A 13,109-nucleotide genomic window follows, 5' to 3' on the forward strand; every position below is an offset into this window, starting at 1 on the left:
CAGCCTGTGCAATGCAATGCTGTGCCGTGCCGGCCTTGACTGGCCTGCTGAGTTCCGATAATGTCAGGATAGCTGCACCAGCAGCTGACTAAGCGGCCATTGTCCCCGTTGACTCCGCGCTGCTCTGCCGGGAGTCGTAGGCCGGCCCCGCTGCTGCTTCTTTCTCACTGGCGAAACTGAGAACACGGAGGCAACGACCGCCCACGATCCGGCGTCCGAATCTGTGGCCCACGCCTCGGAAGTCCCTGGCGTGTGTCGGGAGCTGAGACGACTGCCTGCGTTAGCGAGCTGAAGAGTGGCCCGCCGCTGGCTGGCTGTGGACCCTGCGACGGCCTCAGAGGGTCAAACCAATGGCCCACCGTGGACTGCGACGCTGTCGCCCCATCTGCTGCTGCGTGTAGCCCAGCGGTGTGACACGTCCCGCCGTCCAGGAGAGCTGCCACACTGGAATGCCCCGCGTTGGCCTCAGAGGGGCGAACCAGTGACCCGCCGTGGACTGGAATGCTGGCACCCCACCTGTTGTTGTGTGTAGCCGGCAGTGTGACATGCCTTGCCGTCTAGGAGAGCTGTCACGCTTCAATGAATCTTGTTAGAAAACGGCACCTATTTATACTCTGCTGTGTGCCTCTGTTTTGTCAAGCGTGCCACTTCGCATCACATATGCATAACACTTAGGTTGGCCAGTGGCACTCTTCTGCCTGTGACTTGTGCCATGGAATCTGCTGTGTGCACCCTCTCTGGCAGTTCTATGCCCCTGTGGCCTCCATTTGCTCTCGCAACTGCTGTTATGCGTAACTTACTGCAATCCAGCCCACACCTGGCTGTAACTCGTGTTCCAAATATCACACAAAACTAACTTTCCCTATCCTCAACGGTGGTGCTGCTACAGTGAAGACATAATCGACACTTCAGAAGCACATATGCTTCTGTCCTGTGTATGTTCATTTGAAAAGCAGATCACAAAGAGTACTGAAGTCAGTGGTACTACGTTTGAACACTTACTCTATTTGGAAAAGTATAGTAGCGTTTGCCTTGAGCCACGTCCTCAGTGGTGTGTCGAGTAGTCCCCTGTTCTACATCTGCATAGTAAGTGAGCTCCAGTCACAGTGTACTGTCTGTTATGATACTTTGCAGTTCAGAGGGGCATGTCAAGTAGTACCCTGTTCGATGCGTCAGAGGAATACAACACTGCAAATGGGGTTTTCAATAAAAAGTTGTGAAATACTGGCCTGTCCTACCCTCACAGCATGGAGATGGAGTCCCACGTGCCATTGGATATTTAAGGTCTACTGAGTAGCATATCGTAAATTAATATTGTATACCCATTTCTATTCCTCTGATTACAGTGCCATCTGTGGAGAAATGGGAGGTTCCCATTGAAAATTTAAAAGTTACCCTCTGCTGCCCATGTACAGGTTGTGGTGGTGGGTCCAGTGTGGTATCATTGAATGTTTCCCTCTGAGACAAATAAATTGGAATTATAACTTTCTTGATGTGATATGTCAGGGGAATACAATGTTGCAAATGGGGTTTGCAATTAGAAGTTTTGATTTACTGGCCTGTCCTACCCTCCCAGCATTGGGGTGGGGTCCCATGTGCCATTGGATATTCAAGGGCCATTGAGTAGCATGTCGTAAATTACGATTGTGTACCAATCTCTGTTTGTCCGATTACAACACAATCTGTGACAAAACGAAGAAAATGCTAAAGTCAAAATGTGTGTAGTTTAAGCTGTAGAATCATAATCTGCAATAAAAAATGGGGGCTTCCATTGAAGATTTCAAAGTTGTCCCTCACCATGCAGGCATGAGATAGGGTGGGGAGGGGGGGGGGGGGGGGGGTAGAGTGTGGTCGCCCTCCGAGATGAATAAATTGGAATTATAACTTTTTTTATCCGATGTATAGTTTTCAACATATTTCAGTGTCTTCAGTTAAAATGAACCCTCTGTATGATGCCTGAGCATTCCTGTAACATTTTTGTACTGATTAAACCAGTCAGTTTTTGCAAATTTATCAACACAATTGTAATTCCTTAGTTTTGTTACTGTAATTTGATTTGGGGAAGGTGCCTAACATTCAAGCTGGACCTGAATTGGTTTCACGAACGTCTTTCTTGTAGCTGCTTTGAAGTTGTGCTACATTTTCCCAGATTTCTTCCAATAAATCCCTCACAACTCACTTGGTGCATTCATCCAAACTTAACATTACTTTGTTAGGTAAACCTAGGTATTTAATTGTTATAACTGAATCCAGTTAGTTGCACAACTATAACTTAAGTACAGTACCTTCCAGGAGACACATTCATTTGCAGCAGAAATCTGTGTGTGCTTTTCACACTTATGGGATAGATTGTTTACAATGTACTCTCGGTTATCCATGGTAATTGCCATCTTGAAAACTGCAGATAATCGAATTCTGTAGAGAACTCACAATTGAAGTTCGCGGTAATGTATTAGACTTTTTCAAAAACGAAGATTAATTGCACTGTCATAGTTAAAATGACTTGACAAATGTTTGTAATAAATTCTACTTTGTTCATCATATTAAGTGTGATAATATAGTATTTACAAAGAATAGAGTGAAAAATAATTTCACATTACACCACACTACTTTCGAAATAAAATAGTCAACTGATTTCTGCCTCAGTGAGGTAGCTTGTCTTTTACACATCAGACTATGAATCTTACACAACACCAACTTGTCAGAAAGGGGAGCATCTTCTTGCTGTTGCAGATAGTCTAGTAACCCTTTGGCCCATTGAAGTGCTGATGCACGACTAATTATTGTATCCGAAATTAGATGAATATTTTCGTCTTTGTCCTTGTCATTCACCTCCTGAGATTTCCCATTTACTCGCTGAACAGTTGCACTGTCACTCAACATTTCATGACCTGGCTCTGTGCAGCGCTCATCAACTATTCAGAAATATTTTGTTTGTCAACAATTTCACTGCCTAGAGTACGTTTCAGAACATCAGTTAATGTCGCTAATGAGCAGTCTTCTTGATCATCAGAATCACTGATTTCATTAGTTTTAGGATTAATGTTTTTCCAAGATTTGGGTATGGTTGAGTGTTTTACCTTACCTTGCGTTCAAAATTTCATAAAGTGCATTTAGCACTATCGGTTATTTCCAAAATGTTTGAAGCTTGCTGCCCTCATCATTAAGTTTTTGTAGCAGATTTTCTCTATAACTTTTCTTCGCGTTGGCAATGACACCCTGATCCATTGGCTGAATTAAGGCTGTCACATTAGGGGGTAAATGTTTTAATATCATCATCCTGTCATCCAATTTCAGAACAAATTCATTCAGATGTGATGATGCATTGCCCAGTAACAATAAAGCCCTTGCAGGTCTGACACCTGTGACACAAAGCAGTTATGGAACCTGTTTGACATATTATGCGGTCCATCCTTTTCTGGTGAAAATAATGGACAGGTAAATTGTACATTTGTTTTCCTCTGAAATAGTACTGTTTTTTAGCTTTACCTCTGTACCAAACTTAACTTTACTTGATCCCATATGATTAGCACAACACAACACAGTCATCCTTTTGTTACTTGATGTATAACCAGGCACATTGTCTGGAAAACTAAAGTCTTTGCTGGTACAAACTTTCAAAACAGCCCAGTTTTGTTTGTGTTTTGTATTTGCTCCATCTCTAAATTTTCTCATACAGTAAACTCCTTGAACTCATTACAAAATTTCTGAAGCAACCTTATTATCTGCATTTAACTTTTCTCCTTGGGTGGCAATGTCCTGGCTACCATGATTTTTAAATCTGATTAGCCAGCTGGAAGATGGATTAAAATTTCATCTAGTCCCCAAGGTTTCAAAGAAAAACTGGGACTTTTGGGTGCATGTTGGGCCAGATACTTGTGTGCCCTCTGCTCTTTTATGCTGAAAGCATTCCAACATGGCTTTATCAAGTTCTGCATACAGAGACATTTTAATAACTTTCTGCTTTGACAAACTGTTAGATGAGTCAACAATGTAGGAAAAGATGATTACTACTTACAGTAAAGAAAATACATTAAGTTGCAGACAGGCACAATTAAAAGACGCTTACACAAAGCTTTCGGCTACGGCCTTCATCATGAAAAGAAAAGAGAGAGAGAGAGAGAGACACACACACACACGCGCGCGCACACACACACACACACACACACACACACACACACACACACACACACACACACACACAGATTATAGAGGAGGCAGAACTGCTAGCAAATTAAATTATTTTGTCTTTTTTTCCCCAAGTATCACAGATCATAATTTCATCCGCATTGTAAATCAGTGCCAGATTCTGCATATTGTTACCGCCTTATTCAAGTTTGTTTATTATTTCCAGTTTCTGCTATGTCATCAGCACAGCAAGTCTTCGCTATTCATACATTCTTCAGCACTAACAGAAACCAAATAACTACAGTTTCCATCAGAACAATACAGTCCAGTGCATGAAGTGTTTGTGCAGCACATCGTTTACTTCACTCATGTTGTAATGTGACATTATCATTCACCGGTGACCACTTATGGGTAAAAGAAAAATTTTGAGCAGGTTGAAAAAAATAGGGAAAAATAGGTCGCAGATAACCTGCAAAGGGGATTATCCATAGTTTACTATATATGTACCGAGAAGTACAGATATCCTAGCATGTTTCATTGGGTCACTTCCACCAAGTGAGGTGGCATAAAGGTTAAGACCTGGTCTCACATCCAAGAGGGCTAAGGTTCAAATCTATTCTGCCAATACAATTTATGTTTTCTGTGACTTTGCTTAATTGCTTAAAGCTTGGCTAACCATATTTTTTGGGTCAGCACATAGTTTTGAAATTGCTGAAATGTCTTTAACAGTTTACGGAAGCATTAAAAATGTATTTATTGAGTTGTATTTTTCACTGGACATGACTCTCTTTAGAATAGGTTTGTTTGAATTACAACATAAAACTCACAATAATGAAGCTTTGCATTAATTTTAACACTAGCAAGTATTTAACAGTAGATGATGAAAGGCTATACCTTTCTGCAAGCCAGATGTACCCCATAATTGAGAAAACTCTCTCAACTGGAGCAGATGTGGTTTTCAGTTATCTGGTTCAAAAATGTATATTCATGAAATTGGTCATCTGTATTTATGGAATCTTTAATAATTTCATTGACAACTTGTGCACACTCTAGACCAGGCAATTTCAGTTCACAAATTAATCCATTTACCAACTTTATCGAAGCTGATTCTCCATAAGTCTAGGTATTGGGTATTAGTATTACAAAAATTTATACACTTAAGAAAAATTTTGTTCCTGAACATCATTATTTTCTTTTAGAGTGGATAGCAGATCTTTGGCCGAAGATGGTATAAAACTTTAAATACACATTCTCTTTTCCCCGTTGCCAAATGATGCAATGGAAAACATATACAGAGAGAATTATTGAAAAGTGTAGATGAGTTACTTTACAGATGAAAACAACATGAACACATTGCACCTTTTGTGTCGTTAAATGACTGAGTGAAAAGTTGTTGTGGAACCAGTAGCCATACCACCTAACCAACATCATTGCTTGCTCATGGTCAGCTGAGAGAGGCCTGGCATTTTTAAACATTCTGTTATGAATCTTTAAAAATGTGATATTGATTTTATAGATCTAAAATTTTAAAAAGTCCTCACCAGTAAAAAATGCTCAAACCATGGACACGTTTGGAACACCAGACATTACCTTGGACTGCACTAAAAGACCAGGGCTGTTTGATCTAGACCTGGACATATGGTAAGCCTACTTAGCAACTGCTGGTATAGTTCCTTTGGAAAATATGTGGCAGAAGTCCCACCACATTCTTCACTGAGCTTATGCTCCATCTTTAATGACCTCGCACCACTTTTTGTACTATTGTCTACAGAAGCAGATATTTCAGTCAACGTTTGTCTTTATCTCCTTAAGGTGTTTATAAATATCTGTCTTCTGGGAAGGGGGAGCAGCTTGAGTGAAGCTCCTCTTTTTTCTGCTTATGGACAAAAATTATGAAGCCTATGTTTGCAGTCTGGCTCCTGTTAAACTCCCTACTACTGTGAATGGCATTCCAGCTTTAAATATTGGTTAATTAATATATCAAAAATCTGGTCAGTGAATTCTTGAAAATGTACTTACTGATCATTCAGTTATTGTAAGATTTTCTTGCAAATTACATTTATGTAGTAACAAATCACTTCTTGTAGTCTGTCAGCAGCACAATTAGTCATACACTCAGACAATTGTGTTGTCTGTTTTATTTAAACTCATGGAGTTCATTAATTATTGATTATCCTTCATTCTGTGTGTTACCAGATGAAACAGATGTACAGAATCATCTGCTCAGAAACTCCCATATGTTTGTTAAAATACCATTGAGAGTCAGTAATCACACACAAAATTATATTGTAGAATCGTTTCATACTGATTACTTCACAGGATCGGAATGTGGCACATAAGAGACCCCTGAAGTATAACAGCAGTTAGTTAATCATTCCTTAACAGTCTAGTTCTGTAAAGAACTGTGTAACATTCTCCCTCGCAGTTGGATGAGAGGTGGTGGAGGGAAGAAAACTGATTGTTATCCATATCCATTCACTGTTGACATTTCCACTCTTAACTGCTATGTACCTAGTATATATGATTAAAATATTGTTATCCATAACTGTATATGCAGTTTATTTACTTTTTTTTTCAACGGGGTAATGCAGAATTTTAACTTTCTGCACTGCTAGAGTATCCTTTTTATTTCTGCATCATTGTTATTCTATAACCTTTGTACTATAATGCCAATTGTTACAGGTTTGTTATACTGAAACTAGTACGGCGTGACTTGATTCACACCCTGCCACTGCCTCGCCGAGTCATAGACTACTTGAATACCCCTCACTACTACAGTGAGCAGTTGCTGGAAGATGAACGCAGTTCCTCCCCCTCTGCAGACGCTCAAGTGGAACTGATTTCTTTTGTACCCCACCACGTCTCTTGAGGTTGCTGCCTTTAGTCATCAACGATTTGTCATGTCTCTTGCTAATGTGTTTTAATCTGTACGTGTAATTGTTATTGTTTTGTATCAAATATGAGTTGCTGTGTGAGCAGCATAATGTAATTGTATTAACGTTGGCTCTTTCTTTGAAAGAGCAAATCATGCCAATACAGTAAATGTCTAGATAATAGAATTGTCACTGTGATATAACTTTTAAGAACTTAACTGCTCTATGTGGAGCATTGTCAGAAGACTTAATGGCTTAGATTTGGGTATTTTCCTCTTAAATTATGTTTTCCGGTGCGTTATTTAGGACAAGACAAACAGTTGTTTTGTGTCCTAAAAGTTATGTATGTATGGTGGCTAAACATTTAAATCATTTAATTGTGTGCTACATGATAGCAAATGTTTGAAAGTATTATGTGTACTTCAAAAATGTGTTAGAATGTGTTATTTTTGTACTATTAAATGTGTGTTTGATGCATGGTGAGTTTTCTCTTTGCAAAAGTGTTTGCTAAACTTTAAGTGTATTACTTTTATTTCATGAGAAAAAGAATTTCCTGTAATATACCAAAGCCATCATAATTCTGAGTATCAATTCAGATTCAAATATGATAACAAAATATTTATTTCTGTGTATCGTTTTAAAGACATAGCTCATTTAATATTTAATTTTGGCTACAGAACAGGTTTACGTACTCTGAGAATTTGAGGGTATCTTGGTGCTACATGACAATTTTTTATTACTTTAATTCAGATATTGCTTACAATTTGTCCCATACTTGCTGCCATTGCCATATTGTAAAATAGTGTATCACTATGCCTCATATGTGGTTTATTCTAAAGAGTAATGTGTTTCAAAGTGAATTAATTAACAGTTTTGATTTACAGTTTCTAATTTATTTCTTATGGAATAATGCTCTACCATAAATAATTGCTTTCATTGCAGTTATAAATTGTTATTTCTTCGTACAAATATTGTTGAAAATATCTGGCTTACATGTCTTTTCAGGAAGCAATTTCCATGATGTCTTGACTGATACATATTCCTAACTAGTTTTTATCCCCCTCACTTATTTATATGTAGGAAATACAGAAACTGTATTTTCATGACTGTTCCATGAAGAAGATTCTGTTTATAACATATGTTTTCTAAAACCTAATTTGAAGATTTTTTAGCTATATAGTTACAATTTTTTATTTCAAATATGTCTCACGACAGAGATTTTGAATCAGTAGTACCTGTACCATTGTAGTAACCGCAGTGCAATACCAGTCACAATTTACATTCATAATGGCTTTCCAGTTCATAGTTTCATACTGAGCCTGTTGAGGCTGCTACAGTGTTGTGATATTTTGAACTAAAGCTAAAGTTTATGTGACTTAAAATATACTGTCCAGAATGATTTTTGTTACCTTCTTTTCTATTTTGTTCTATTATTTGTGTTCATATGAATATTCATGTTATGAAAGATAAATATTTTCTAATATGAATGAATCACTTGGTATATTAATTATACTCTTTCTCGTCCTTTATTATTTTGTACATTGTGATGTTCTTTACAAGATTAGGTTTAGCTCTGATTGAATGACCTTCCAGTGGCAGAACTTCTAAACCACATTTACAATCACACTTAAAAATTGTGATATTTGGCTGCTGACAATTCTGTTTAAATATTTTACAAGTCACTGTGGACTCCAGGTTAAGGGATGCTTGTTATTGTGCTGTATTTTGGGTGTTTCTTATACACCTTCCTCCATTTCACATAATTTGTTTTATATGTGATTGTTGTTCTCATTTGTAGACTTTTTTCCAATATAAATATTGTGCTGCCATTTATAAGAGCCAGCAGTGCCTCTCCCTCTCTACACTCTTTCTTCTCTTTGTGATTTTGCCTTTGATAGTCATGGCACTGTCCATATATTGAAGAAAAGAGAGGAGAAAAAGTAAAGATGGGAACTGTCACTAAGCAGTTCCATTTGAATGCCTAATGTGGCTAATTTTCATGGTAGAATGGCAGTGCACTAGTAGGTTTAAAATTCTCCCCTCCCCCAACAGTCTCTCTCTCTCTCTCTCTCTCTCTCTCTCTCTCTCTCTCTCTCTCTCCCTCTCTCTCCCCCTCTCTCTCCCCCCTACCTCTCTCCCTCCCTCTCCCCCCCCCCCTTCCTCCTCCCCCCTCCCTCTTACCATCAGAATATTGTACAAAGCTACAGGGAAAGTATGAAAATATCATTCTCAACTAGTGAATAGGCATTTTGTAAATGCACAACATGTAATCCAGAAACAAAATAACTTTAGCTAACTACAGAAAGTTTTGCTGTCTGAATATCTTGAGTTACTTTGTTTGAAATTAACATAATTTTTAACAGTTCCAAATGCTGTTGTGAACATTCGATACAGGAGAATTCATGCCATATGTGTGCTCATTACAAGTTAGATTTTCTGTTCTACATGTATGCTGTATTTTTTATCAAGTTGGCTACAGCAAATCAAATTCACAACTTATTGCTTTATTTCACAATCCATTCAGTTTAGACTGTGATTTTTACATAATGGCGCCAAGCAACATGACATTGTAGGAAATAAATTACTTGGTTGGATGTTATAAAAGTATTTTGACCCAGAACATTAAACATTCTTTATTGTGAGAAGTATCAGCAAGCGTTGTACCGTATCTTTCTTTCCAATACTGCATTTGTATTCTTATGCCGGTATGGCCAACTCCTGAGATTTTAATTACACGAGAGAAGGTAGTAGACTGCTCTGTTGTGATAAAGGAATTGGCAGTTCCTGTTTCTGCTGACAATCGTGGAAAATAAAGAAAAATATTAATAGCCAGCAGGCAAAGCCCATTATTTTGCACTTTTTGTTGGAAATAAAGGAAAATAGTAATTCTACCTGTGCTGTTATGGCTGTGAAAGTCATTAAGTAAATAAGTTGTAAATTTACGCAAGAATTCATTTTGCCTCAATGAATACAATAAAAACAAACTGCACTTTGCCCCTTTTAATTACTTTGCTGTTACTAACACTGTGTTTTGTTGAAACAGTGGCTTCTCTTACATAATTTGGTGCTTGCTTTCAATAGCTATTGTTACATCGAACAGTTATGTCACATCTTTTCAAGATTACCAAAAAGATACTGTTCTAATTTAACACGACTGTATTCTAATCATTATTAAGACTATAAAATCCCTTACTAAACCATTTAATTGCACAAAATTATTTAATTGATATGTGCGTGTGTGCGAGTGTATACCTGTCCTTTTTTCCCCCTAAGGTAAGTCTTTCCGCTCCCGGGATTGGAATGACTCCTTACCCTCTCCTTTAAAACCCACTTCCTTTCGTCTTCCCCTCTCCTTCCCTCTTTCCTGATGAGGCAACAATTTGTTGCGAAAGCTTGAATTTTGTGTGTATGTTTGTGTTTGTTTGTGTGTCTATCGACCTGCCAGCGTTTTTGTTCGGTAAGTCACCTCATCTTTGTTTTTATATATAAATTATTTAATTGGTTAGATAAAAAAATCTACTCACCAAGCAGTGGCAGAACACACACATAAGACTGTTGTGATTGGCAAGCTTTCGGAGCCAGTGGCTTCTTCTTCAGGCAGAAGGGTTGAAAGGGAAGGAATGAGGGTGAAGGAAAAGGACTGGAGAGGTCTTGGAAAAGGGGTAGATTATGGAAAAGTCACCCAGAACCGCGGGTCAGTGGAGACTTACTGTACGGGATGAGAAGGAAAGACTGATCTTCCTTCTCATTCTCTCTTTCCTTCTCATCCTGTATGTTAAGTCTCCCCTGACCCGCAGTTCTGGGCTACTTTCCCATAATCTATCCCTTTTCCACGGCCTCTCCAGTCCTTTTCCTTCACCCTTCTTCCTTCCCTTTCAACCCTTCTGCATGAAGAAGGAGCCACTGACCTCGAAAGCTTGCCAGTCACAACAGTCTTTGATGTTTGTGTTCTGCTGCCGCCGCTTGGTGAGTAGATTTTTTATCTATCCAATTAAATAATTTTATCAATAATTGAATGTTTTCCTTGTTACATTTAAATGTACATACTTCCATATTGAACTTGGATCTGTTGCAGTTGGAACTGATACTTAATCCACAAGCATTCATTGTTTGTATTGTACCATTTGAAAGATGAGAATGCATAGTTTTTAGCACACAAAAATAAATTGCTTGTGCATGTTTGTTATTATAACATTCACTATATTTTATGTTCAGTATAATCAGAGCAAACATGCTTTTTATGTATTTATATCTGCAGTAAAAGATAAGTGACTTGAAAGGACATGTGGACATATTTCCAAGTAGCAGGCATTGATGAAAAGGGGTGCTAGTGTGGAAATGAATCATAAGTGTTAGTTAAAAAGTTTTGATTTTGTACTAATTTTATAGAAAAACAAAGTAATTTTGGGAGAAAAGGTAAAGTGCAGTAAAATGAACACAGAATTTCCACCTGTGATATATTAATTCACGTTGGTAGCACAGTGAGGACATTACTGTGTGCAAGCCTTGTTTTTCACAAGTACTGGTATATTTGTTTTAAAGTGTATTCTCCATGTTGATTTTCATTTGACAGGAAATATCTAATAGGCAGACTGTAAGCAATGAACAGGTAACAATAAACAGAAAGAAGGTTCTTAACTTGTTCAGTCTGTTCTGCAGATTATCAGTCCGTCTGCTTAGCTGAGTGGTTATGTGCTTGCCACCTGTGCAGCGGGCCTGGTTTCGATTCCCGGCTGGGTTGGAGATTTTCTCCGCTCGTGGATTGAATGTTGTGTTGTCCTCGTCATCATTTCATCCTCATCACCGGCATGCAAGTCGCCTAATGTGGCGTCAACTGAAATAAGACACGCTTGGTGGCTGAACTTCCCCGAATGTGGCCTCCCGGCCAGCAATTCCGTATGCTCATTTTATTATTTTTTTTCAGATTATCAGCTTGGAGGAAGAAATATTGTTTATGTAACCATATGAGATAAAGCATTGATTTAAATTTGAAGACAGAAGACAAATAGGAAAAAAGAGGTGCTCCTGTTAGTGGGAGACAGAGAACAGGACAAAATATGAGATGTCCCATCAAGCATGCAACGCAATACAATGAACAAATGTGATTTCAATGAAAAGTTGATGGAACATGCTGTATACTGTGTGGGACAAAATTCATGATATCTCACAGTGTGTGGAGAATTTGACAGAATATCTGTTTGCTGTGTCATTTTGTCTTATACCAGCCTTTTTGTAATTTAGCATGAAACTTCATGATGGGCCTCAAGTGACCAGAGCAGTAGGTATAGTTACATCCTGTAATTATGTGATTTTATCCTAATCCAAGACAACTAATTTGGAAATGTTTCCTTGATCCTCCATATATCATATTAATTGCTTACTGTCTTTCTTACTTACTAAAGAAACAGTGTGTGGAGACAAACTATACATTGTACTTATTTGATCTGCATTATTTTTCTGTAATGAGTTCTATTTCTTATTACATTATATCCCATTTGCTGCTTAGTAAACAATGTGCCAAATACTTTTGATGTGCTTTGACTCTGCATTTTAACTGTGGAGTGACTCTTTTCTTTATCCCAGAATTTCTTCATTCTTTTACTGAGCATCTTCCTCCTTTCTTCTGAAATATGCTGTAGGCTATTGTAGTTTTTATTTCGTAGGGTCCCTTGACATGTGTCTGAAACACTTGCAAGTATCCATTTAATCAGTCATAACTTGGGTGTATTTTTTGTATTTCCTTTTTCCATTTTGTGGTTACTTTTGACTTGATAATTTAGCTGTCATTTTAGAATCTAATTTATCTGTTTCTTGCAATGCACTCATAATTTTAGTGTTGTGTTGCATAGGGTGTCCGTTATCTTCTCTAGACATCTGCATACATATTTATTTTCACCTCCTTTCATGAATTGACTTTTTGCATCGTAAAATGTTCAGTAATTTTTTTAATTCTCATCTTTTATTGCTTATTTTTTGTTCCATGACAGGCATTCTGAACTACAAAATGCTTCTGTCTTTACTAATTTGGTGTAATGCTTTGTCATTGCTTTGTTGTTAACTCTCTTGTTGTGTACAATCCTGTATGCTAGTTCCATCTAGATAGCTATT

At 37.9% G+C, this 13,109-nt stretch overlaps 1 protein-coding gene across 3 annotated transcripts in view; it reads left to right on the top strand.

Annotated features, from left to right (window-relative positions):
* LOC124794878 overlaps window positions 1–8,492 on the top strand; it is a 79,210-nt gene extending 70,718 nt beyond the window's left edge. For all 3 annotated transcript variants that reach the window (XM_047258562.1, XM_047258564.1, XM_047258563.1), the window contains exon 7: window positions 6,811–8,492. In XM_047258562.1, coding sequence (XP_047114518.1) covers window positions 6,811–6,997 — 187 coding nt within the window. In that variant the 3' untranslated portion in view covers window positions 6,998–8,492. The remainder of the gene's footprint in view (window positions 1–6,810) is intronic.
* The last annotated feature ends 4,617 nt before the right edge of the window (window positions 8,493–13,109 follow it).

The sequence above is a fragment of the Schistocerca piceifrons genome, chromosome 4 (assembly GCF_021461385.2).
Source record: "Schistocerca piceifrons isolate TAMUIC-IGC-003096 chromosome 4, iqSchPice1.1, whole genome shotgun sequence".
Taxonomy (NCBI): Eukaryota; Metazoa; Arthropoda; class Insecta; order Orthoptera; family Acrididae; genus Schistocerca; species Schistocerca piceifrons.